We start from the raw sequence: 23,069 nt of genomic DNA, 5'->3' as shown, positions 1-23,069 counted from the left end.
TTTAGCCTGAACACCGCCAACAGCCGCATCTATCACACACAGTTAGACTTTTGCCATGGAGGACTAAAAAAAGGACATTACATGAAGTTTAAAAGCATCTAATAATGTAATTTTAAAGACAAAAACAATGCTGTGTTTTGTGCTATCCTTTAATAAGGCTATTTTGGGTGTTATTTGCTATGTTTTTTCCCATTAAGAAAAATGACTTCTTTGAGAATAGCAAACAGGCAACAATACATGGTGGTAATTGGGAAACCCTATATAATTTTGGCCTTGGTGATAGAGGAAGCATTCTAAAAGATTTGGTAAGAAAGTAAACCAATCAACTAGAGAAGAAAGGTTCAGGAAAGGTCTTCTACATCTCTGGTAATATTTCACATAGCAGCATGTGAAGTCAAGACATGAGTGTCTGCTGGTATAAAGATCTAAATTTACAGTAACAGACGACACCGAAGCACAGATTGAACTTGTTAACTGCAGCTTCACATTTGGTTTGCTTCCCATATGTAGATGAGAGCCCTTTAATCTATGACTAGGAGCTGTGAAAGCCAATATAAATGCATTTGATATGTGAGCAGAGCAGCTGTACATCTCACACATTTGCATTACCTTATGATGAGCATATTGTTCGGGCTACAACGAAATCTGTCACATAACAAATCTGTGTTTAGGGTCACAACTTTCTCTAAAGTCTGTAAATACTTGCAATTAACGGATCTACAGACACATACAGTCAAACTCAGAGAACACATGGCAGAAGTTCTTACCTGTACTATCAAAAGCTGTATACATATGTTAGAATTTTAAGACAAATGACCCTCAAATCACTCGCATTTGAATTGTTTTACCATCCATTCTTAGTGACCAAAATGTACCTTAAAGATACACAGAGGTGAAACTGTTGAAGTGTAAAAGTTACTTTTACAAATTGATTAGTTTCTTTCAGCTGGTAGCTTTTTCCTTCCCCCATTACACTGTGTCCCTTTGTTTCTTAGCACCCCATAATTAAATCCTGAATTTTGTTTTCTCAGACTTGGCCTTGGAATCCTTTTAGGGGTGTTTGATTTTAGTGGTAGTGTGAAACTTTCTGGCTTTATTTCACTTTTATTTGATTTGGGCTCCAGATTCAGAGCTTAGATTTTGTTAGGGGACGTGAGTGGACTGTTAAATCCCCCTCCGAACTCTGCTTTGTCACTCTCTCTCCACTTTCACTCTGTTTTCCCTTTCATTCTCCTTCTGTCTTACATGCTTTCTTTTCTTACTTTTTCTTTCATTTGGTCTCTTTTGCTCCTTTATCTTTTTCTTCTCTTTCTCCCTCTCCTATTCGCACCCTGAACTGAACAGAGCTTTTAAATCTTTGACTAATGGTCAAGAGCTTAATTTCCTATATGTGTGTGAGACAAAAAAACATCAGGTTGTATAGTCGTGGGTGGATATCAAGAAACATTTCAGCTAGTCAAGAATATTTCTCACAGCCATCTCCAGTTCCCAGTATCTCTCTTTCTATCTACATCTTCTTTAGCCCCGACTTTTCCACACCACTCCTCTCTCTCTTTCCCATTCTAACTCATGCTCGCTTTCTCTATCATTTGCTGGCTCTGTCACTGAAACCTCACTGAATGTGTGTAGACAACAAATTGCCTGTGGAGTCTAGTCTGGCCTCTTCAGGCTTTTAGAGGTCTGTGAAACACAGCTAATGACGTGTTTAGCAGACAGACACACACACACATGCTGCACACAGAGATTTGTTCGCGCAGGGAAAATCCCAATTTTATCTTTAAGAGTCATTTGACAACAAATAAGTGAGAATATCTGAGTATTCTCTACATTAACAGGCTGGTCTTCTTCCCCTCCCTCCCTTTTTTTAGGTTTGTCAACAAAACCAGATTATCACAGTTTCACGAGCTTGACTTAATTTCAAGATCAGATTAAGCCCTTGCTAATTCACAGATAAGCAGACCTGGTGTTGCTCTTGCAGTGCAAAACAAATTGAAAAAGCACATTCTCATCTCCTCAGTGGAGCTTATGGTGGAGCTGGAGTTTTCTGACACAACTTTGCCTACTTCCATGGTGCATTTAAAGAGGAAATAGTCTTAAAATGTCTGACCTCCAGCAACACTCGTACTGTAAAGAGCAACTTAAATGTGAAACCAACACATTTCAGCTCGTGGCCCTCGAGAAAATAAAGGCCAAGAAGTAGTTCATGAGTCAAAACGTGGCGGTTTCACAGAATCTTCTCTTTCCAAGTGTCACTCTTTCAGTAAAGCTCATCTTCAAATTTGCAGCTCCGGCTACAAATATGCGATCAGGTCTGTGTAGCTCCCAGATGTGAGTGTCTAAATGGGTGTAGGATTTTATAAATGAGCCACTGCTATAAATGAGTGTGCTTAGTCAACATTTCCTGGATAATTAACTGTAAGAAAGAAGAAAAAAGAAGAGAGAATTACGGGGGTTTGAATTAAAGCACAGGGAATACTTAATCATCTTCCTGGCTTGCGATTGGAATTTTTTAGACACTCATAGAAATTTAGTCACAGACTCTTAACTGGAATATTGACTCCCCGAATGGAAGTCATTCATGCAATTACTTGGGTTGACTATAAATGCATGGCAGAAAAATTACCAGATTTAGGAAAGGCACTAAAGCGAATGAGCAACTCTGCATTCTGTCAAAAACAATTCAATATAAAAACAAATTAAAACACTTTAAATTAACTATCCAATCTCTGTCTCTCACCTGTAGTGTCTAAAAATCTCTTCTTCCACTTCTGTGATGAAGTGGCACTTTGTACACGAGTACTCCCTCTCTCCTCCTCCTCCTCTCCCTCCTTCCTTGTCTCCCCCAGCTTCCTCCTCAGCTTTAACATGTGGGGGAGCCCCCTTTAGGTTGATCAGGGTGTGGCAGCTTTCATAGTGTTGCAGCAGCACGTCGATGTCGGTGGTGGCGAACGCACACTGGTCGCACAAGTGGGTGACGCCTGGGAGACGAGGAAGGGGGACAAATCAGGAGCAAGAAAGGACGGTAATGTTCACGTTTTCCTGCGCAGTGACCTCTGGCTTTAAATACCTTGTGTGACGACAGGATGGGCAGGGTTAGAGGGGTGAAAGGTGGAGGCAGAAATCCCACCGGGGTCACCTCTGGGGTTGGGAGGGGTCACACTGGGTGAGGTGGCGGGTTTGGAAGGGACGGTGTCCTGCTGTTTGGCGGACTGAGGAAACTTTGCAGAGCATTTCGAGCAGGTGGATTTCCGACAAGCGAATGGGTGAGAGACCTATCGAGACAAATGCAGCAGTTTAGTCCAACAGCGGTTTGGATCTTTGCATGCTTTCATTATTACTGGAAATAATAATAATACATCGTGTGATGAATATTTCTCTCATTTCCTGCGCTTGTGATGTGGGTTTTTCTGCACAGGTGATATCAAAGAGGTGGAAGTCAGTGGTACTAGTATTAATGTGCATTATTAACCGAATGATGCCACCCTCGATTTTGGATGTTAACATCCCTTTTTGCATTTTTAACAGCTTTTTAACGATGCTGTTTGGCAGCTGGCACAAAGGAGGGTGGGGAGAGTGCGTGGGTAGATCGGGGGAAGCAAGGGAATTTTAACTAGGCACGAAATTGGAACAATTAACTTTACACTTGTTCATATATTACATTTTTATTTTCCCACTTGCTTGCAAAACAGCTATTTTTTTCCCCCCTCTTCCTCTGACGGCCAAGCAAACACCGAAACAAGAAGCAAATAAACAGTTCAATATTTTATTAATCTCACCTCTCCAAGGTGTTTATGTGGCTGACAGAGCCCCTGTGGACAGTACATGCAGTGCTGGATGCAGCAGCGGTGGATGGAGTGGTTGTGCTGGTAGTGCAGCAGTAACGGCGCTACCACGATCACGTCTGCGCTGTGGGCCATCGAGTACCGGAAATCACACAACTGACAGTTATAACTGGTCACGACTGCTTCTGAATCGCTGCTGTTTGGGTCTCCTGGGAGCAGAAATGAGAGAAATTCAAATAGCATCACGATGTGCAAGGCCGAAAAGGGATGAAAGTAGTGTCGTAGTATTATAAAAAAAAATAGGGGTCAAGCAATATTGCAGTACAAGTAACAGTAAAGAGCAACTTATTACCACATTTCACCACGCTTGATCCTTCTTTATTACCTTGGCTGGTGCTGGATGGAGTGGATGATTGATCTTTACGGCTTTTGGATGCCATGTGGTCTCGTTCTCCTCCATCTCTTCTTCCTCCTCTTTCTCTCTCTCCTCCAGGATTGGAGTTGTTGGGGCTCATAGTACCGCTCATTCTGTGTCTTTGTTCATAGTGCTCCAAGAGCTTCGCCGATCCTCCCAACCACTCGCAACTCCAGCTGCAGAATTTACACCAATAATACGCCTGCACGGCCCCTCGACCGGCTTCCCCCGTCCAGCCCGACGAATCTGCACCCGCCCTGACTGGGATGAAGTACCCGACCAAAGAGTCGTCTTCCGCTCGAACCGCTACTCGCTCCGCCCCGTCGAAGACCTGACTCCTCCCTTTGAGCTGGTTTTCGTGCGTCGTCAGGTCGTTGGTGGCCAGCAGGGGCGTGGTCGGGGGAGTTTTGACTTTGTTTGGATGCGAGGACAGGAAATGTTGCTCGAGTTCCAAGGAATTGCTGCCCATGTATGTGAAGTTGCAGAATTTGCAGCGAAAGTACTTAGTGTTGCCCTGGCAATCAGAGGTCTTCCGGCCAATTCCGATTAGCGTGCCACCCAACGTCACCTGTTGAAGGGCAAAGAAGAAAAATTGTTGTATTAAAAATATAATTCAAGCATATAACTGAAACACAGTTTGCAGGATGGTTAGGATGGCACCTACTTTGCTAGTTAGAACTTAATGCTACCAAAAGTAGAGTTAAATTCCAATAGCTGTATCTATTTTGGGTCCATTTAAAAGCTTAAGGAGAAAACTTCTTATGTTTAGCAGATGGCGAAGTATTCTTTTGCATGTTTAAATAACACACATAACTGCTGCCATAACAAATTAAGTGTAAAGTATTTTAGAATGATAGTTACTAGAAGCTACACCTAACTAGGTTTGTGCTGTATATACTTGGACGCACCGTGCAGACTGTATCTTTTCCTTTGAGGTCAAAAATCACGCATAAAAGAAATTCGACATAAGTTTGACATTTTTCTTCCTTATCAGTGGATGTGTGGAGAACGTATAACACAAGCCTTCAATCAGCTATGCTGGAAAATTATGCCTCAACTACTCAAACCCACAATGAACATGATTCATCCATACATGCATACAATTAAAAGGCTGCTCTAGCTCTAACTAACCGACCAATAACACATCTACTAGGCTCGACTGCAGCATTCGAGGCCAAGACTTCACATTACAGAGCGAGCAACCTGACACTCGTCTGGTTTTTATTATGTTAGCCCCCAGACTGCAGGTGATTACAGTGTACTGCTGGTTATACTGGCAGGCCTCACAGTGACATTAGACTTACTACTGTACAATATGGATTTGTCTCTTTACAGATCTGTGGTTTGATGCTGACTGCAGGCCATCTGGTAGTAGAGGGTTGGCAAGAGCAACATGAAACAGATAGGGTGCATTTAAAGTGAGCAAAATGTGTATTGTTCCATAATATTTCATATAGGAGCACAACAAATACAATACAAATGCTAAATGCTGCTGCTAACATTTGATTTCAGTCCTAATTTTCACCTTGACTTTGCTGTGATTTGAAGTGGGAATGATTTCTCACTCAGGTAAATCATGTATAAATCCATTCACTCATTCTTGATATTCAGGTCATCATGTTCTTTAACGTCAGATCAGATTAGAATAACACAAGAGAGCTTGCTTTGGTTTCTCCTTTTTGCTACTGGACAAAGTACATTAGGATCCAAATTCAGATTTTGAAGATGGAAGATGCAGACTTTTTTTTTTTTAAGGATGAACGAAAGTGATTTTTTATCCATTAGCAGCACAAAAAGCAGGAAAAAAATACATTAAAAATACCTACTGAAGTGACAGAGTGACATTTTAGGGCAAAATAGTTACACAAGCTTGACAGAAAAATAATAATTACATTAAAAAAATTAAGTGTGAGATGGTACGATTCATCTCATTTAAAGAGAATGAATCCAGAGGGCTAAATGGGAGTCATTCATGTGTGTGATCTCACAGCAGCAATCCTACAATCATCACATCCTGCAGACCCTGCCCATGTAATTAGCCAAGAGCCTAACATCAAGTCATCAAGCCAAATGGACAAAAAGACATACAGGAGAATCTGAGAGGGGGAGAAGGAGAGAATAGAGGCAAAGAGCAAACAGGACAAATCGAGGGAGAAGTGTATGAGTCGAGGAACAGAGGAGGGAGGAAGAAGAAAGAGGTGACAGATGGATGGAAAAGCAAATTAAGAAGCTAGAGGGGGAGAAAAAATGGATTGGCTAGAATCAGAAAGAGTGAGCAAAAGAAAGAAGGCAGAGGGCAAGGTGAAGGAGAGACAAAGACGTATGATAAGAGAGACAAATGGAGAACAGAGAGAGAAAAGGAAAGTTAAATGTGTCTGACAGCTGTTTCATTACACCGCCTAACAGCCGATTATAACCACCGCTTCTCTATCTGTCTCTTTCACTACCTTCTCGTCTTTCTTCCTACATCTCCATCTCTCTCTCTCGCTTATTCCTTCTTTCCCCTCACCTCTCCCCCCCTCTGCCAGAATCTGATTGGTCGACGCGGCATCTCGTCTTAGCAAATGACAACATGGAATTTTCCAAACGTGGGCGGGAGAGAGAAAAAGTGAGCGAGGGATGGAGAGAATAGAGACCCCTTTCATTCACGTTTTTTTTTCTCTTATACTTTCACTTTTTCTTCATAATGACGACTTAAGCCCACTGGATTTTCTATTTCTGACTCGCCGTGTGTGTGTGTGTGTGTGTGTGTGTGTGTGTGTGTGTGTGTGTGTGTGTGCACTTGCATTGCTGTGTGTGTATGCGTTTTTCTGTGTCCATTACGTGACTTACGGCCATTACAGACTGCTGGTTTAGATAAAACGAAACTCCTCGACTATTCCTTTCTCTCTCTCAAACACTCAAACACACACGTTTCTTAAATCATCTTATTTAAACTTTTCATACAAAACCAGACCGTTACTGTTCATGCATGCAAGTCCTAATCCCTGACCCAGCTGTCAACAAAACTGGCTCAGAAAAAGACGATTAGGTAAATTATTGCTCAGAATTAAAGAGCTTATTTCTTAAAACGGACTCCAGACATATAACACTAGAAATATTTCTCACAAGCACTGAATATAGAAAGCTAAAGGCATTTAGTCAACACCTTTTATTAGACCTAATTTTGACTTGATCACAGAAAATCACAATCACAGAAAAAAAATACCCGTTGATTAGCATTCGGCTGTTGAAAAAACGACATGTCACTCTCAAACCAAAAAAAATCCTACGTAATACAGTATAAATAGCTGGATAATTAGCCTGAAAAATACATAACACTGTCATAAAACCTGACAACTTTGATGAGGTAATTTTCCTGCTACCTAAGAGCAAGTTCATGGCATTTCATTGTTTTCTACTGAAATAATGACTAGTCTGATTCAGTCTGACGGTTACACGATGAAGGTCTGGCAGACAGACGCTTTGAGTTATCACTAATTCAGCTACTGTAAATTAATGGGAAAAAAAATGAAAACTGCCCAGTTTGCAGCCCACTGAAGACGTTAAAATACATATTCCAATACCTGAATTTCAAATCTGCAGAAGATCTGGTTGTCGGAGGTGAAAAATGCCAGTTTCATGGCAAAAACAAGCAACATGTCAGTAGTTGTGTCTGAGGCATCAATGATTAGTATTGACAGGCACAGCAGATCAATGCTGAATGGAAACGTTGTAGGTTTTGGTTCTCTATAGCTGCTGATTTCACTCATTAGAACCTGCTGACTTAAAGATGAAAAAAGATGAATCACTGAAGACATTTCAATCTCCAAATTGACTGGCTGATCTGCTCAAGTCCAGACTGCGGATGCAAATTATCTCTGACTTTTTAACCCTCTAAACCTTTGTACTCACTGTGGGCTCATTTTTCACTACAATATAAAGTCATGCACCTCTATAGAAACAGAACAACCATGACTAGAAATAGAGAGAACTCAAAATGACATTTGTTCAGTCAAACTAAATCATAATGCCATTAATTAGTTGAAATTTATTGGTTATCCATTTTACAAAAACAAAAAACAGGAATTTCAACATTTCTCCAAGTGCTGGAAAAACAAACCTTGGTTCTACATATTATAGATATTTTACTAGTTACATTTTGTATAACCTCTACATACTAGATGTTCTTCACACTATTATTATGCACATCTGTGGAAACTGGACAGTACTATAGAAAGATCTTTCTTCCAGCAGCTTACTAACAACTTGTACCTCTGTAAACTGTTCGAAGACATACTGTATTTATTCTATTGTTCAAGTTTGTCTTCATTTGCTCTCAATCTTTGTAATTTGTTTCCATGTTTGTTTCCTCTCTGCTGTGTATAAACACTGCCTGCAGTTCAGCCAAAATGTCTGATTTTTGTCACGTCTGTGGCTTCTCAAATACAGTGAGGAACACAGCACTGCTTTTTTACTGGATCTCATGAGTGCAAACTGTTTATTTTTGATAATTTTTTTGGACATTTTTGAATGACATTTAGAATAAAGCGATTACAATTAAACAAAATCGGTCCGTTTTCCTGACAGAACCACACCTTACATGTGATGCAGAGCTGAAAGTCTGCAAATTCTTAATGTTTTACAGTTTTGTGGATGATAAATAGTGCGATTTTAATGATTTTGTTAAAGATAACACTTCCAAACCCTCTGGTGGTGATTACGAAGCAAAATTCAATTATGTTTAGGTATATGGACAACGTTTACCTTCTAGAACTGTGTGTAAAAGTTTGCCACGTTCCCATCATTTACAAGCAATTTCTCGGCACGGGAACTCCCACCAGATCAGGGTCCTTGTTAGACGTTTTATAAATTGAGCAGTCAGCATGAGGGATTAGCAAAGGACATACATTTATCAGCCATTATTTAAAGCACAGCTACAATGATGCATGTGTAAGTATGCAAGTATTCAAGTGTGTGTGTGCATGCACTGCTTGTAAGGGATGTAGGAAATAGTGTGTGCGCCTGTGTGTTTGTGTGTGTGTGTGCATGACTCTGCGTGTACACATATGTGCGGTCTGTCTGCCAGGTGCTCCGTTTGTCTCCCTTTCTGTGTCTATCCATCTGTCGGTCTATAAAATTTTATAACTTGCTGCACAATGCTTCACTGTCCAAATAACACACACCCCATGTTACAAATCAGTTGCAGCTTGCGCTCCCCCAATAAATTATTCCACTCAGTTACGGGCCTCACTTCACAGATTTATGACAACAAATACGATTACAGTGAACTGTTAACTAAATCAATGCATTTCTTGTGTTGCATCAAAGTTTCTAATATCGATTACTAAAAACTTTTCTAATTCCCTGTGTCACATCGTTTCATGTTGCCATGTGAATAAATCATGCGAATTGTTCTTTTTATGTCGGCTATTATTTAAAAATGAAGCAGACCACAAAATAATCGGCTCTGCCAGCTTTAGTCATAAAAACTTAGCAATTATCACATCCATTTATTTGATGAACACTGCGACTCAATTTGAAAGTTCCCATATTATGACGAATATGAAGATGATGTAGAAATTTGATAAGTGCTGTCTTTTTAATTGTGACTTTGATATTAATGAAAGGAACTCTTCAGAAAATAGAAGAGGTTGCTTTTAATACAGACAAGCAGATTGAAAGATGTAAAATATACACAGAAGCAGACGAATTAATGTTGTCTTGGATCTGTCAATCTTTAATTTTAGTGTCAATGCTCCATGTAGCATACTATAGAATAGTACATATTAAGGACTATAGAATTAGTGCAAAATCCCATCAGTTTTTGGGGACCATTTTGGAGGTAATGGCCTGAGAAAACTTAATGCCAATAATCAAGTAAACATGTGTTATCAAAGCTAGTCACTATATGAACAGAGGATTATGAACTTTCCTGCACTCCTTGAACTACTCATCTGAAGCGTTCCGTGACATGGACGAGAAACTTTCATCAAATCACTTCATTTTACATGTCTCATTTAAAAATTCATCAAAAATTAAACAGATTCCGTAAAAAATGCAGGAAGCTTTTAGTGACTCAGCCGCAACCAGCATTCGTCTTTCAAAAACTGACACGTCAGGTTGAACTGCAGGCTGTGTTAACACAGAGCAGATGGGAGACAAGTGCGGAAACAAGTTCAAAATGTAAACAGTAAAATATTTATAGTATGTAGAGCCTCCATTTTGCCCCCAAGTATCGGTAAGTCTTGTGTGCTTTTAGGAAAATGTTGTACAAGTTGTTTCCAATTTGCTTTTTTTTTTTTTTTTTTTTTTTTTAATTTAGTGAAAGGAGTAATCAAAGAAATAAAAGTTTTTATGATATAGGTCGTTGTAACTAAGTTCTCTCTGCTTCTACCCATCGTACTGTTTCCATAAAGGTTCAGGACTTTATACTGCAGTAAAAAATGAACCACAGCTACTAAAAATGTGGCAGGAACTGAAAATACTCAAAAGCTAAGGGTTAAAAAGGCCACAGTCTGGGACTCCGAGGTATTTCTTTGGAGGTGCTGCAATATTTTACATTTCTATTCTATTCTCTGTGCGCTCAAAACATAAGCTTCAATTGCAACCCTGATAGTAAGTCATTCTTTGTATATGGTGACATCAAGGCGCTACATTATATCTGCCTCTCGTGAATTCTGATGTCTTTTTTGCTTCATTTGACCTTTACCTCCGATGAACAAAGACGCTTTATGCAGTGTGATGCTGACGGGACAAGGTTCACCAAGACTGAGAACATTGTCCTTTTGTTGAAAAGTTTGTAGATAAAGTTTGAAATACAAGGAGTTCTTCAATAGTGACTGTTACAAAGGGCCGTCACTGAGGGCTCCAAAAGATTACACTTTTTGTAGGACTGAGGAGGTAAAAAAAAAAAAAAAAAGATGAAGCTATGAACCATAAAGTTTCAACGTTCAAACTTTGCATCCAATTAACTAAACACTACCTCACCACAAGACAAACTCAGCTGCTGTGTTTATTCGTCACTTTTTTATTTCTTTAAAACTTTGTGTTTATTGCTAGATTGGTGCTATTAATGCTTTGTAGTGTACACAGGCTGTTTGGGTCCATATAGATATTTTGGTATTTTAGTAGGTATTGAGCAATGGTTAAGCACAATCACATACTTTAAACCAATTCAGATGCATTTCTTGATTAGTACTTTGGTCAATATATAATTGAGAGACGCTTGAAGTCCATGGGATATATCTTGCATACATTTTTATTAAAAGTAAAGAAACTAAGGCTTTTTATGTTCATTATGATCATGTCTTTACAAATTCCAGAATTATTTATTATGGAAACAATCACTTATTAAAAAAAATGACTGGATATCACTAAAATGTCAACTAAATAACCGTCCCAATTCAAAAACAACCATCTTCTAATTAGCTAAACAATAATAAAATGAGTTTATTCAAAAATAGTTTTGATTGTGTTCTTTTATTTAAGTTGAGATCATGACGGCAATATATCAAATTTGATATGGAAAATAACAAATTGTATCTGTGTCCAAGAAATGACTTTCAACTAAGTTTCCCATTACAAAAACACCTCTCAAGGAAGTGTGTTAATTCCAGATCACATGACCTGCTCCACATGATGTCATTTCCTCCTGAAGAAAAGACTGGCAAGACTCCAAGGCTTTCTGAGTTATTTAATATAAAGTGGTGTGTGAGTCAAGTGTGGATTTATGGCATGTGAACGGGTTAATACAATATCTTCATAAATAACTTTCAGTTTCACTCAATTGAATATATAATACTTTAGAAGAATCTTTCTGTAAAAATGCCATGTGGTGTTTGGTTAATGATTATAGGCAGCCATGTGGATTTAGGCCTGAAAACAGCAAAAAACTGTCAACTATGATACCTGTCAACTATGTTACAAAAAGCCCCAATTACAAAATTGCATATTGACCCACTTACCTGTACGTCATATGTGCCGTTCATCATAACCGTCCTGTGCTGTGGACTCTGTATGTCTAGCCTCGTCTTCCCCAACTCTTTGGCTTGGCTCCTCTGCCCTTGTCCTGCCTGAATGTCTGACATGAAATACAAGAAGGGGACGGACCGGTAGAAACATAAACAAAGCGGGGTCAAGCTGCTTGAGGCACAAAACAGGAAAAGAATCTGCGAACAAGTCAATCATCTGGAAAGAAGGAAAACAGTTGTTGGAGGTGACTGAGCATATTGAACTTAATGTCCTCAGCTTCCATTGTAAAAAAAAAAAGCATCTATTTGGGCTACATATTGGGCCTTCTGTTTTATCACATCTGATTTCAGTGAAACTTTTTTTAAAAATTATAAACTATCATTACGTAAAATGGTATTTGTGTAATTTTAGATCAACATTGTAAGTACTTTCCGAGATCATTTCGAAAAAACTGCCCCTCGAACCACTTTCAGCACGTTTTTAAGGCATTGAAATTTGAATCTAAGTTTGAACAACAATATCTCCGGAACTATTAAAGAATAAAAGCCTGAAATTGTCTCTGTTATTTCTCATCATACCATTGATTCAGAATCTGCAACATCGGAAAAGTAGATTAAAATAATCTCTGATAATGGGTGAGTTAAAATATGAACATACATTTAAAAAAAAAATAATTCTGAAGTTGTGTAATGATTCAGAATGAATGGTGTGATGAGAAATAGCAGCCAAAATTGTCAGGCATTTATATTTAATAGCTTCTGAGATATTGTCATCCAAACATAAATGTAAATGCCCGAAAAAATGTGCTAAAAGTGACTCGACGGGCAATTTTTGAACATTTTTAGCTCAGAAAGTATTTGTATGTTAAACAAAAATTTCCGTATAATCTATCCATGCATTTTTGTGAAATATCTATATTTAATGCCATCAAAATTTCAGGCAAATCAGACATTATTGAGTAGAAATTGTTCTAAAAATATGATAATTTGAGATGTAATAACCGATTATATTATCATAAAAAGACTAGTATCGGTATTTTTTGCTGTTTTGGCTCAGATTCCTCTACCCGTGTGTGTTCCAAGGCTTTATCAGTGATGCTCACTTCAGAAAATAACGCACTGATCCATTTCATTTTCCATTTAGAACTATTTCATGTCAACAGGCGTCAGCACACGAGTGGAAAACACTTGAAACAGAGCCGGAGTTACCTAGAGGTGTGTGTTGAGGAGCCATGTTGTGGAGGGCCAGGATGTGTGTGTCGAGGGCAGCATCCTGTCGTGTGCGGTTGTGCAGACCCAGGTGATACTTCCTAAAGTGCTTCACCAGGTCGGCGGGGTCGTTGCCGTAGTAACCGTAGCCGCACACATTGCACTTGAAGTCCTGGAGTTTGGGCGAGGGGCTGGAGGAGAGCGGCGGGGTGTCGGTCGTCGACTCCTCCCCTCCTCCTTCCTGCCGGGGGACGAGGAGGAGGTGGTGGTGGTGGGGAGCGGAGGGGAAAGGAGGGGTGAGGTGATCGGCCTCCCCCCTGTCTCTGTCGCCCCTCTCCCCCTCCTCTAACCCCTTCTCCCCGTCCTCGGGCTCAGACTGACTCTCGGGTCTGTCGGTCGCCATCGCCGCCGGTCCTCCTTGCTTGGCCCTCCCTCCTCCCCTCCTCCCCCCTCTCTCCTCATTACCGTAGCGATCGCCGACGGACGAGGGGGAGACGGACGAGGAAATACACTCGCTCTCCCCCTCCTCCTCCTCCTGTTGCTGCCGCTCCTCGTCCGCTCGGATCCGCTCGGAGGATTCTGGTTCGGAGGGTCGGTTGATTCGCTCGGCCTCTGCTCCCACTCTCCCCTCCTCCTCCCCTTCTTCCTCCTCTTCTCCTGCTGGCCTCCTCCCCTCTTCTTCCTCCTCCTCTTCACCTCCCACGCTCCGGATAGGGGGATTCTTCTTCCTCACCATCTCTAAAATGCACAGAAAAAGTTATGCTTAGTTTCACTGTGTATTTATATGAAGATAGCGGGGGGATAAAAATAGCTGGTTGACTAAAACATGCAAGGTGTCTTCAGAGCTCCAACGATATTCCATGGATTACATGCACACACGCACACAACATTTTCTGACAATGATGCACAGAACGGCTTTGATTCAATTTACAAACTTCTTTGAACGCTGAAATCTGTGACGATCCCCAACCACAAACCTCGTCAAAGAAAAACAGACGCGACAAATCAGAAACATCTCAGCTGTGAGGGATTTTTTCAGTGTGTGTATGTGTGTTGAGATGGCCGTCGTGCAACTTTTTGCCTCTTTTTTTCCACCCGAACTAGGGAGTGAATCTTTTTTATCGTTATGGAAACCATCCGTGAGAATCCTCGACACGTGACCACATCAAAACCCAAACCATATCAGAGAGACTGAGACAGCGACGGGGAGGAGGGTGAGGCACAGAGAGAGAGGGGAGACAGACATAGGAGAGAGACGGGGGAGAATGGCCAACACACAACCACATCAAACCGTACATCCCATATCAGAAAGATGGATGAGGGAGGTGGCGGACTGCAATTCATCCCCTCTAGCGCTCTAAATTTCTCTTTCTTTGTTGCATCTCTTTCCTGCGTGCTTTTCATTCATTTTCTGGCAAACTCTCTCTCTGTCATCCCTCACTGTCTCTCGTGCTCTCTCTGCGTCACCTCCTGTCCCTCGGTTTCCTCTGTTTTCTTTATTCTTTTTTTTGCCTGTTTTTCTTATTCATTTCATATCCCATTTTTCTTTTATCCCTCTCTAATGCTCTCTCTCTCTTGACCTTTTGCCCTTTCCACGTCTTTCTCAGCACCACGCTCATTTATAATCAGCGTAAAACGGCGCTATCAAACAAAAAAAAGCATATTCCTTTCATTTTTCTACCCTTCCATGCCTTCTTTCACATGCAAGAATAATTGCTGAAATAATTTAAGCAATTCCGCCATTAAAGTTTTTTCTTTCTGTTCCTCTGTCGCTCCCCCTCTCCCACCAGCCCTCCGCCCCCTGCCTTATAATCACTATACAAAGCCATCAAATAACCAAGCATGTGTTTTATGTTAAACCATAATCTTTCTTTTGTTCAAAAAGAGAACAATTGTGGTCGGGCTGTTCACAACAGTCGTGACAGGGAGATACTGCGTGTTTTTTTTGCGAGAATGCATGCTTGCATGCGCGAGCTTGTGTTTATTTGTGGTCGTTCAGTTCATATTCAGTCGTAAACACACTCAACCCGTTGACCCATACGCCGACTTTGTATGCGTGTGTACGTGTTCGGTCGTAAACAAAAGCCAACAGACGCCTGATAGACGCCAAAAGTGATCACTTTTAGATCAATGCAATATGAGGGAGAAAGAATGTGTGCGTGAGCAATGCATATTTGATGGCACGTCAGGAAGAGAGATTGCATGTGTGCCACGCTGTGAGTAACTATCTTGGCATGGGAGATAAACACTTATTGTTATTTACTGATAGCAAACCTGCAAAAAATTTAAGCATGAGAGAATCAACGCGTGCACACACACACACACACACACACACACACGCTTCTAAAGGAACGGGAATGTAATTGAAAACCGTTAATCAGATGACCGTGAACAAACACACGCTGATACACATAAACAGATTAAAAAGGACCATATTTTAAACAGCCCTGCAATGCTATCTAGAGGATTAGGAAGAGGAGAAGAAAGTAAACAGAGAGAAAGAGAAGACAGAAAAAAAGAGAGAGAGAGAGAGAGAGAGAGAGAGAGAGAGAGAGAGAGAGAGAGAGAGAGAGCTGCTTTCTTTGTTGAATCCAATTTTCTCTCTATGGCCTTTGTAGTATTTTACAATTTTTTTCTCTCCCTCTTTCTCTCCCATACAACTATTAAAATAAAGCAATTTATGTCTGCAAGGGCCCACGCCTAGACCAGCCCAGGCACTCAGTGTGTGTGTGAGAGAGCGAGCGAGTGCAAGGAGCAGAGGAAAATCTCATCTGATGTTCACCACACCCAGTCAGAATTCATCATTCACTCACACACACACACACACACACACACACACACACACACACACACACACACACACACACACACACACACACACACACACACAGACACACACAGACACACACAGACACACACACAGTGGAAAACTACAGATCGTTGTGGTAAAGCAATGAAGCTGAAATCCCGACCTAAGACGCACTGACTGACCTAACTGTGTTTCCATCTGCCCCGTACAGATCCAGCGGTGACTTAGAAAGTGCATCGAACAATAAAGATCGCAATCAGAATATTGGCGATCACTTTTTTTCTTGTGCATACTTCAGGGGCAGTTTTGTGCTCCAGGGTGTGGGCAAGAAGAAAGAGGTGTGCGTTAAAAGGCTGCATGTGTGTGTGAGTGTGTGTGTCGATGTTGCAGTACAGCCTTTGTCTGCTTCAGGCTGTATACACAGACTGGAACCATTACTATCAACTACAATTAGGTGCACCCCACCACAACATACCGCATAACAACTACTGCTACTAGCTACAATTAGCCCCTATGCGCCGCAATGGCCTCAATACCACCGCGAAGATAAATGTGACAGTTAATGATTTCCATCAACTACAATTAGCCCCAACGCCAGTGAAGCTTTTATCTGAAATTGCCAATAATCATCCAAGGACAACTGCTGAAAGATGCAGCGACGGGAGAACGGCAAGTTTCAGTGGTACAGGGCTGATAAGGAGGAGGACCATATTGTGGAATGTACATTTCACTACACATTCATGTTTTTCATTTAGTTCGACCGTGAAAGTAACTTTAAACGCAGGTGCATTGTAAATCAGCTCTGAAAAGTCTGACAAGCTCTGCCGGCATTCTAAGTTGCTTTCAGGCATTTGATTATTGCTCAAATCAGTGGATATTTACAACAAGTATCTGGCAGTGTTACACAAAAAATGGTTAACTTTTCTAGTAGATTTATCAGTAAACAGAATGACCGGTCTGATGTGTCAGTCAGCTCATACTGGCCTGTCACAGACATACAGCGGTCCCTCGCCATATCACGGTCTCACTGTATCGCAGATTTTTTGCTATATCTCGGGGTTTTGTGGAACATAGTTATTTTTATATATTTATTATTGTGGCAAGCTGCTTTGAAGAACAATGCTAGAGGAAGGATATATGCCTTTAATGCACTCTGAAAGTGGGAGATGCTTTTATTTTGACACACACAGAGAGCAGCACTGTGGAGTCAGGCAGCAGGAAGTCATCAAACACACTTCACAATCACGGTCCTGACAACATAACACTTAACCCAGCTAACTAGGCTGACTAAACCACAAAAACACAGTAAAACACAAACACTAATTACACTGTAGCACTAACCTGAACCACAATAATGACATTTAAACCCCCAACACCCCAAAGTCCCATGGTGCATTGCAGCACAACAGTTTAGTCATAGCGACCGGCTCTGCGATCACTACATTATTTTAATTATTTTTGCGGTAAAATAAGCATTTTCTAGCCTAATTGGCTAGAAAATTGGCATTGGCCCTAAAATCCAGAATCTGTATGTTTTAAAAAGTGAAAAAAAGAGGTGGTGAACAATCCAATTTTCTTGTTTTGCTGAACCAACTGAGATATGGATTGAACACTAATAAAATTCCAGCAAAAACTCACATGTAAGAAGCTGGAACCAGCAAATTAACTAACTTTTGCTGGCTACATGACTTCAGCGATTCATTTGCTGGTGCTCAAGTTGCTTATTAAAACTGAAACAAAGTATTCCACATGTTTCAACACTATAAAAACACTGGGTGTGAATCCTGTCATTTCTCCTACATTGTAAGTGTCTATGTGTGACTTCTCCTGTTAAATAAACAATGTATAATTCTGGTTCAACCACATGGTGTGTATGGGATCATCATATAAAACCAGCCTAACACTGAAATCAAAGTGGGTATTTTTTTCCATTCAAGAAACAAAGTCAGATCTCACTAATGGAGAAAAACAGATTACCGGTACATCTAAACCCTTTCACCCAGTGACTCCGAGCTAATTCTCTAAATGCATATTATTGAGCCACGGTAATGGATGGATTTGATACCGAATCTCAACACATCCACAAATTCCTGCTGCCTCCACATATCTCTGCTCCTCTCCTCCCCGTGGGACAGCTGGAGTTGGCATCTCCATCTTTCATAAACAAAGGATTAATGTGCAACATATGAAGAAATAATGCTAAAGGCAAGGTCCCGTTACACAGAGAGAGCTCTCAAGCTTTTCTCTGCTTTTCTGATCTGCGTCATTCCGCCACTTCATGTTACCCTCTCAGCCTTTATCCCTATGCTTCCTCCTCATCATCTGTCCTTACTTTCATCGATTGGTACCATCACACCTCTGTTTTGTTGGGTCTTTTGTGAGACTTTCAAAAGATACATATAGATTTATGGGTAAGTGTGGGCACACTGAGGAGGAGTATAGTTAAAGACAGAAGCTAGAGGAAAAGGAGAAGGAAGGTAAGGACTCTTACTTAAAATAAAAACCCAGCTATGTCTCTGTGAGAGGGAGGTAACAGGAAGGAGAGAAGGAGGAAAGAAGATTGCAGGGGAGGAGAAGTTTCAGACAGCAAAACGAATATATTTTCTTCTTTTAAGAGGAAATAAAGAGAGATTGTCTTGGGAAATGGATAGACTGAAATAGGAGCAAAGGAATGAAGGAGGAGAGAAAAAGGCAGGAAGCAAAGAGCAGATAAGCTCTACATACTAATAAGCATCTCCCCAAAAAATAGATGACTTGTATATCTCCTTTAAAGCTTCCTCTAATGCCCAAAGTAGGTTGAAATGTTGCCAATGGAGAAACACATGGAGAGAGGCATTTCAAAGACCACCTCTCATCATCCTTCAAAGCTGTGGAACGACAAAAATAACTCCCCATTATTTAAATTTTTTTTCACCGATTCAAGCACATTTTGGGTCTAATTTGTCTCACGCTGGAGATGGAGTCATGCATCAGGTCAGACTTCCAGCTGGTTGCCCCTCAAACAACCTGCAGCGTAATGACTGGTCGATTTAAACCAATTCTGAAACCACAATGAGATTTCAAGTTTATTTTGACGAACAGAATAAAACCATTCTTTCCCAGATGTAGGCTTCTGTGGCTTAGGTGAGGTGGGGAACAGTGAGCGACTGTGTGTGTGGAGGTGTGATTATGAGATGTTCGGGCCAAATGGCGCACTGAATAAAGTGCAATCAAAAAGTTCTGTTACTGTTTGTGTTGTGTGTGGACCAAGCGTGTCATGGTCACGTGTGGTCATGTGCTATCAACACTGGAACCTGTGATACACATGTTTTTGTGACCAAAGGTAGATGCCCATTTGCAATTTTTCAATGGACCACAAATTTCTAAGGGAGAATATTAGGTGCAACCAACCTGAACTTTGGCACGATAACAGCAACTGCTCCATGCACCCACTAGGTACAGCAATTATGCACAGGTTTTTTTGTGGCCACAACACAATCGTCTTTCCTCACCCTCCCTACTCACTAGATTTGGCTCCCTGACACTTTCACAAAATTAAATTCAAGTTGAAGGGTTGCCATTTGGAAAAGGAGAAGGAGATTCAGCACCCATTGCTGATGGTGCATGACATTCTTAAATAATGGGGCTCACAGGGAGTGCTCCAAGCATTTCATATATGAATCAGGTACGGTTTTTGATTTTAATTTCATATCTGGTATGCTGAAAGAAGAGGTTAATATGCAGAAATACGGTCAAGCTGCAACTACTTGTTTTTTCAAACTACTTTGGTTTGTAACTGAACAATAACATATGCTCATCAGAATTTCCTTATTTTGTCCAGGAAATCAATAATTCAACTTCAAAACATTATTGAATTCTCAAATTACAAAAGCCAGAAACATCAGATGTTTGGTGTTTTTACTTAGACACTTATGTGTCCAATATTTTGGAACATTTTCCACTAACCCATTACAGGAGGTCCTCGGTTTATGACGTCCTCGACTTACGTCGTTACGTTGTTATGTCAAAACTGATTACAGGCTGGTCCTTGGTTTAACATACGGCGTGTTGTCGTTACGTCGGAACTGGTTCAGTGGAACTAGTTGGCAAGTGGAGCGTACGAATACGTCGTCACACAGAGAGAGGAGTGGATGAATACTGTATGTACAGTAGTCACGCAGCGCTATAAGACGGCTTTGTTTACATTTGCCGCCACACTGGATTATGCTTCATTGGCTAACTTCATTATGGCTCCCAAGCATAAGTCAGACTTATAGTTTACATCTGTGCCGGTATTTTCCTACCGAGTTGTGTTTCAGTGTGATCTAATGATAGTTTGTCGTTACTGTAGTTGTACAGTACAAATACTCTAAACGGAATGATATCATGATGCACCTACGGGCTTTGTATACATTTTCACAGATTTTCCTTCCGATTGTGTTTCAGTGTGAGCTAATGACTGCTTTCATTATTGTAGTTGTACAAATCTGTAAACGGATCGATATTGTGATGCACGTAATGGCTTAGTTTAGAATTTCACCGGAGGTCCGACTTAGGGCGAAAATCGACTTGCATCACACCGTAGGAACAGAACTCCGACGTAAGTTGAGGACCTCCTGTACCAAGTCTGTGTTCTCCAGGCTCACTAGTTGATTCTTTGGTGGATATTCTCTCATCCAACCAAATTCTCATTGGCCAGACAATCGCCAGTGTTACTTTTATAAGGACTAAAATGTTACATCAACAGAAATCTAGAATAAATCCATTGGCTGGCTGGGTTACACTCCTCCACAGTTCTTAAGCTGGGATCATGATTTGATAAGCAGGCTCACACTGGTCAGCTTTGAGTCTGCTGTTACCATTTTAGTATCATATAAAGAGGTTAAAATGATTGAATATGCAGCAAATTGTGGATTTTTATTCCAGTCAACCAAGATTTTCTTTCACTCTATCACTTGCCGTCCATGAAGGTATCTTCCCTGGAAGGACACCATCTGTTGCCGTTAATGTTGCGAGTGTTACAGCTTTTATGCCTGCGTTGTACCACTCAGGAGTTGTTTATTTATTTGAAAATGTCACAGATTATTTCTTCTAAGAAGGCCACTGATGCACAAAATGGCAGTCACGCTGAAGTGGCTTATAGCTTGAGGTTACGTGTCAGTGAATGAAAGCAGCTGAACAAAATATTAATGAACGCATGCACGTGACCGTTTTTTGCAGCGACGCAGGGAAAACTGATCAGCTCCGTGAAACCAAGCCTATTTACAGCGGTGGGGATAATAATAAGAAACGGTCACAAGTGCATGCTGCGATGTTGCGCTTAGTTTGAAGCGCAGGACTGGAGGGCGCGTGTGTCTGGCCTCCTCCAGAAACATGGGGATAAGGGAAGGAAAGTTGGCTGGGGGGAGGATTTCTGTTATTGGGGGGGGACTAGCAACAGCTTGGAATTGATTTTGCAGAGGCAGGAGTCTAATTGAAGGTAGGAAGGGGGTGTGAGTGAGAAACAGAAGGAGGGAGAGCGAGGAGGACGACATAAAATCACAGTGAGACAGAGTCCACCTGCCATTTTAAGACTAAAAGCTTTCAGTTGACTACTAGGCCCCTAATCAATGCCAGAATCCTGTCTCGCACACACACATACACACACACTTCATCTGCTGTGTAGCTGGGGCCCAATTCATTCCTGCCACGGATCAAGCAAATCGCACACACACACACACACACACACACACATGCAGACACACTCTCCCAGAGTGTAGGACTCATTTGTAATGGGGTAACAGCATGCAAACTATGTCATCTTAAATGTCAAACTTAATCAGAGGTTCACATTTCAATACCTCTTGGTCGTTATGAGCCTCCCTCCCTCTGTTTCTACTTCTTTTTCACACTCTGGATGGCCTTCTGCTAACTTCTCACTATACCGGTCCAATTCTCACACACACACACACACACACACACAAACACACACACGCACACACACACAGAACCGTTGCTCCGAACACGCCTCACTCCTCCCCTCCTCTCTCTATCTGTCCATCTTTCATGCAGCGCTCTCTTAATTAATCTCTTATCCATTTCCCTCCCTCCTCTCTGCTGATGTCTTCACCTCAATCTCCATTTCTCTCCACCCCTTGCTTCTGGCCGATCCTTACATGGACTTTGATGTGTGGATGGGGTAGTACGTGTGTATATGTATGTGTGTGTGTGTGTGTGTGTGTGTGTGTGTGTGTGTGTGTGTGTGTGAACTGTAAGTCTCCAAAGCATAACAGCCATAACTGCTCTGACTGACAGATGGATATCTGTTCATTAAACGTAGCAAAGAAGTGCTTTTTAAAAAATGGAACAATCTCAGGTTGTGTCACTTTTTTGCTTATGCATCTTTCTGGTCGTTCACTATTACTTCACTAGGCTAGAGTGTGAATATTTAACTGTAGATCCATACAACTTCTAAAAATCATTTTCTAAAGCCTGGTCAAAACACGTATGTCCACTTCATAATCCATTGATACCTTCATTAAAAAACGCACAATGAAACTAACTCACATGACCATGTGAACATTAAAAAAAGGAAGCACAATCCATCAAAGTTGTAGGCTCTAAGCCAACAGTTAAACCAGTGTACACACAGATCAGCCACAACATTAAAACCACTGACAGGTGAAGTGAATAACATTGTTTATTCGGTACAATGGCACCTGTCAAGGCATGGGATATATTAGGCAGCAAGTGGAGCATTCTTGAAGTTGATGTGTTGGAAGCAGGAAAAAATGGGCAAGCGTACGGATCTAAGTGACTTTGACAAGGGCAACATTGTGAATTGGAAGATGACTGGGTCAGAGCATCTCCAAGACGTGACCCACGCTGACCCCTGTCCACCGCAGAATCCATATACAATGGGCATGTGAGCATCAGAACTGGGC

General features: G+C 41.1%; 1 protein-coding gene across 3 annotated transcripts in view; it reads right to left on the bottom strand.

The window, feature by feature from the left end:
- The window catches only part of trps1 (trichorhinophalangeal syndrome I), a 139,367-nt gene that overhangs the window by 69,704 nt on the left and 46,594 nt on the right, over positions 1-23,069 (bottom strand). For all 3 annotated transcript variants that reach the window (XM_023275374.3, XM_023275375.3, XM_035950557.2), the window contains exons 3-8: positions 13,359-14,096; positions 12,144-12,259; positions 4,168-4,765; positions 3,777-3,991; positions 3,068-3,272; positions 2,738-2,978 (exon numbers count right to left, since the gene is read on the bottom strand). In XM_023275374.3, coding sequence (XP_023131142.1) covers positions 2,738-2,978; positions 3,068-3,272; positions 3,777-3,991; positions 4,168-4,765; positions 12,144-12,259; positions 13,359-14,096 — 2,113 coding nt within the window. The remainder of the gene's footprint in view (positions 1-2,737; positions 2,979-3,067; positions 3,273-3,776; positions 3,992-4,167; positions 4,766-12,143; positions 12,260-13,358; positions 14,097-23,069) is intronic.

Source organism: Amphiprion ocellaris, chromosome 15 (genome assembly GCF_022539595.1).
Source record: "Amphiprion ocellaris isolate individual 3 ecotype Okinawa chromosome 15, ASM2253959v1, whole genome shotgun sequence".
In the NCBI taxonomy this organism is placed as follows: Eukaryota; Metazoa; Chordata; class Actinopteri; family Pomacentridae; genus Amphiprion; species Amphiprion ocellaris.
Note: the sequence above shows the minus strand (reverse complement) of the source record. Positions and strands in the feature narration are given on the sequence as shown.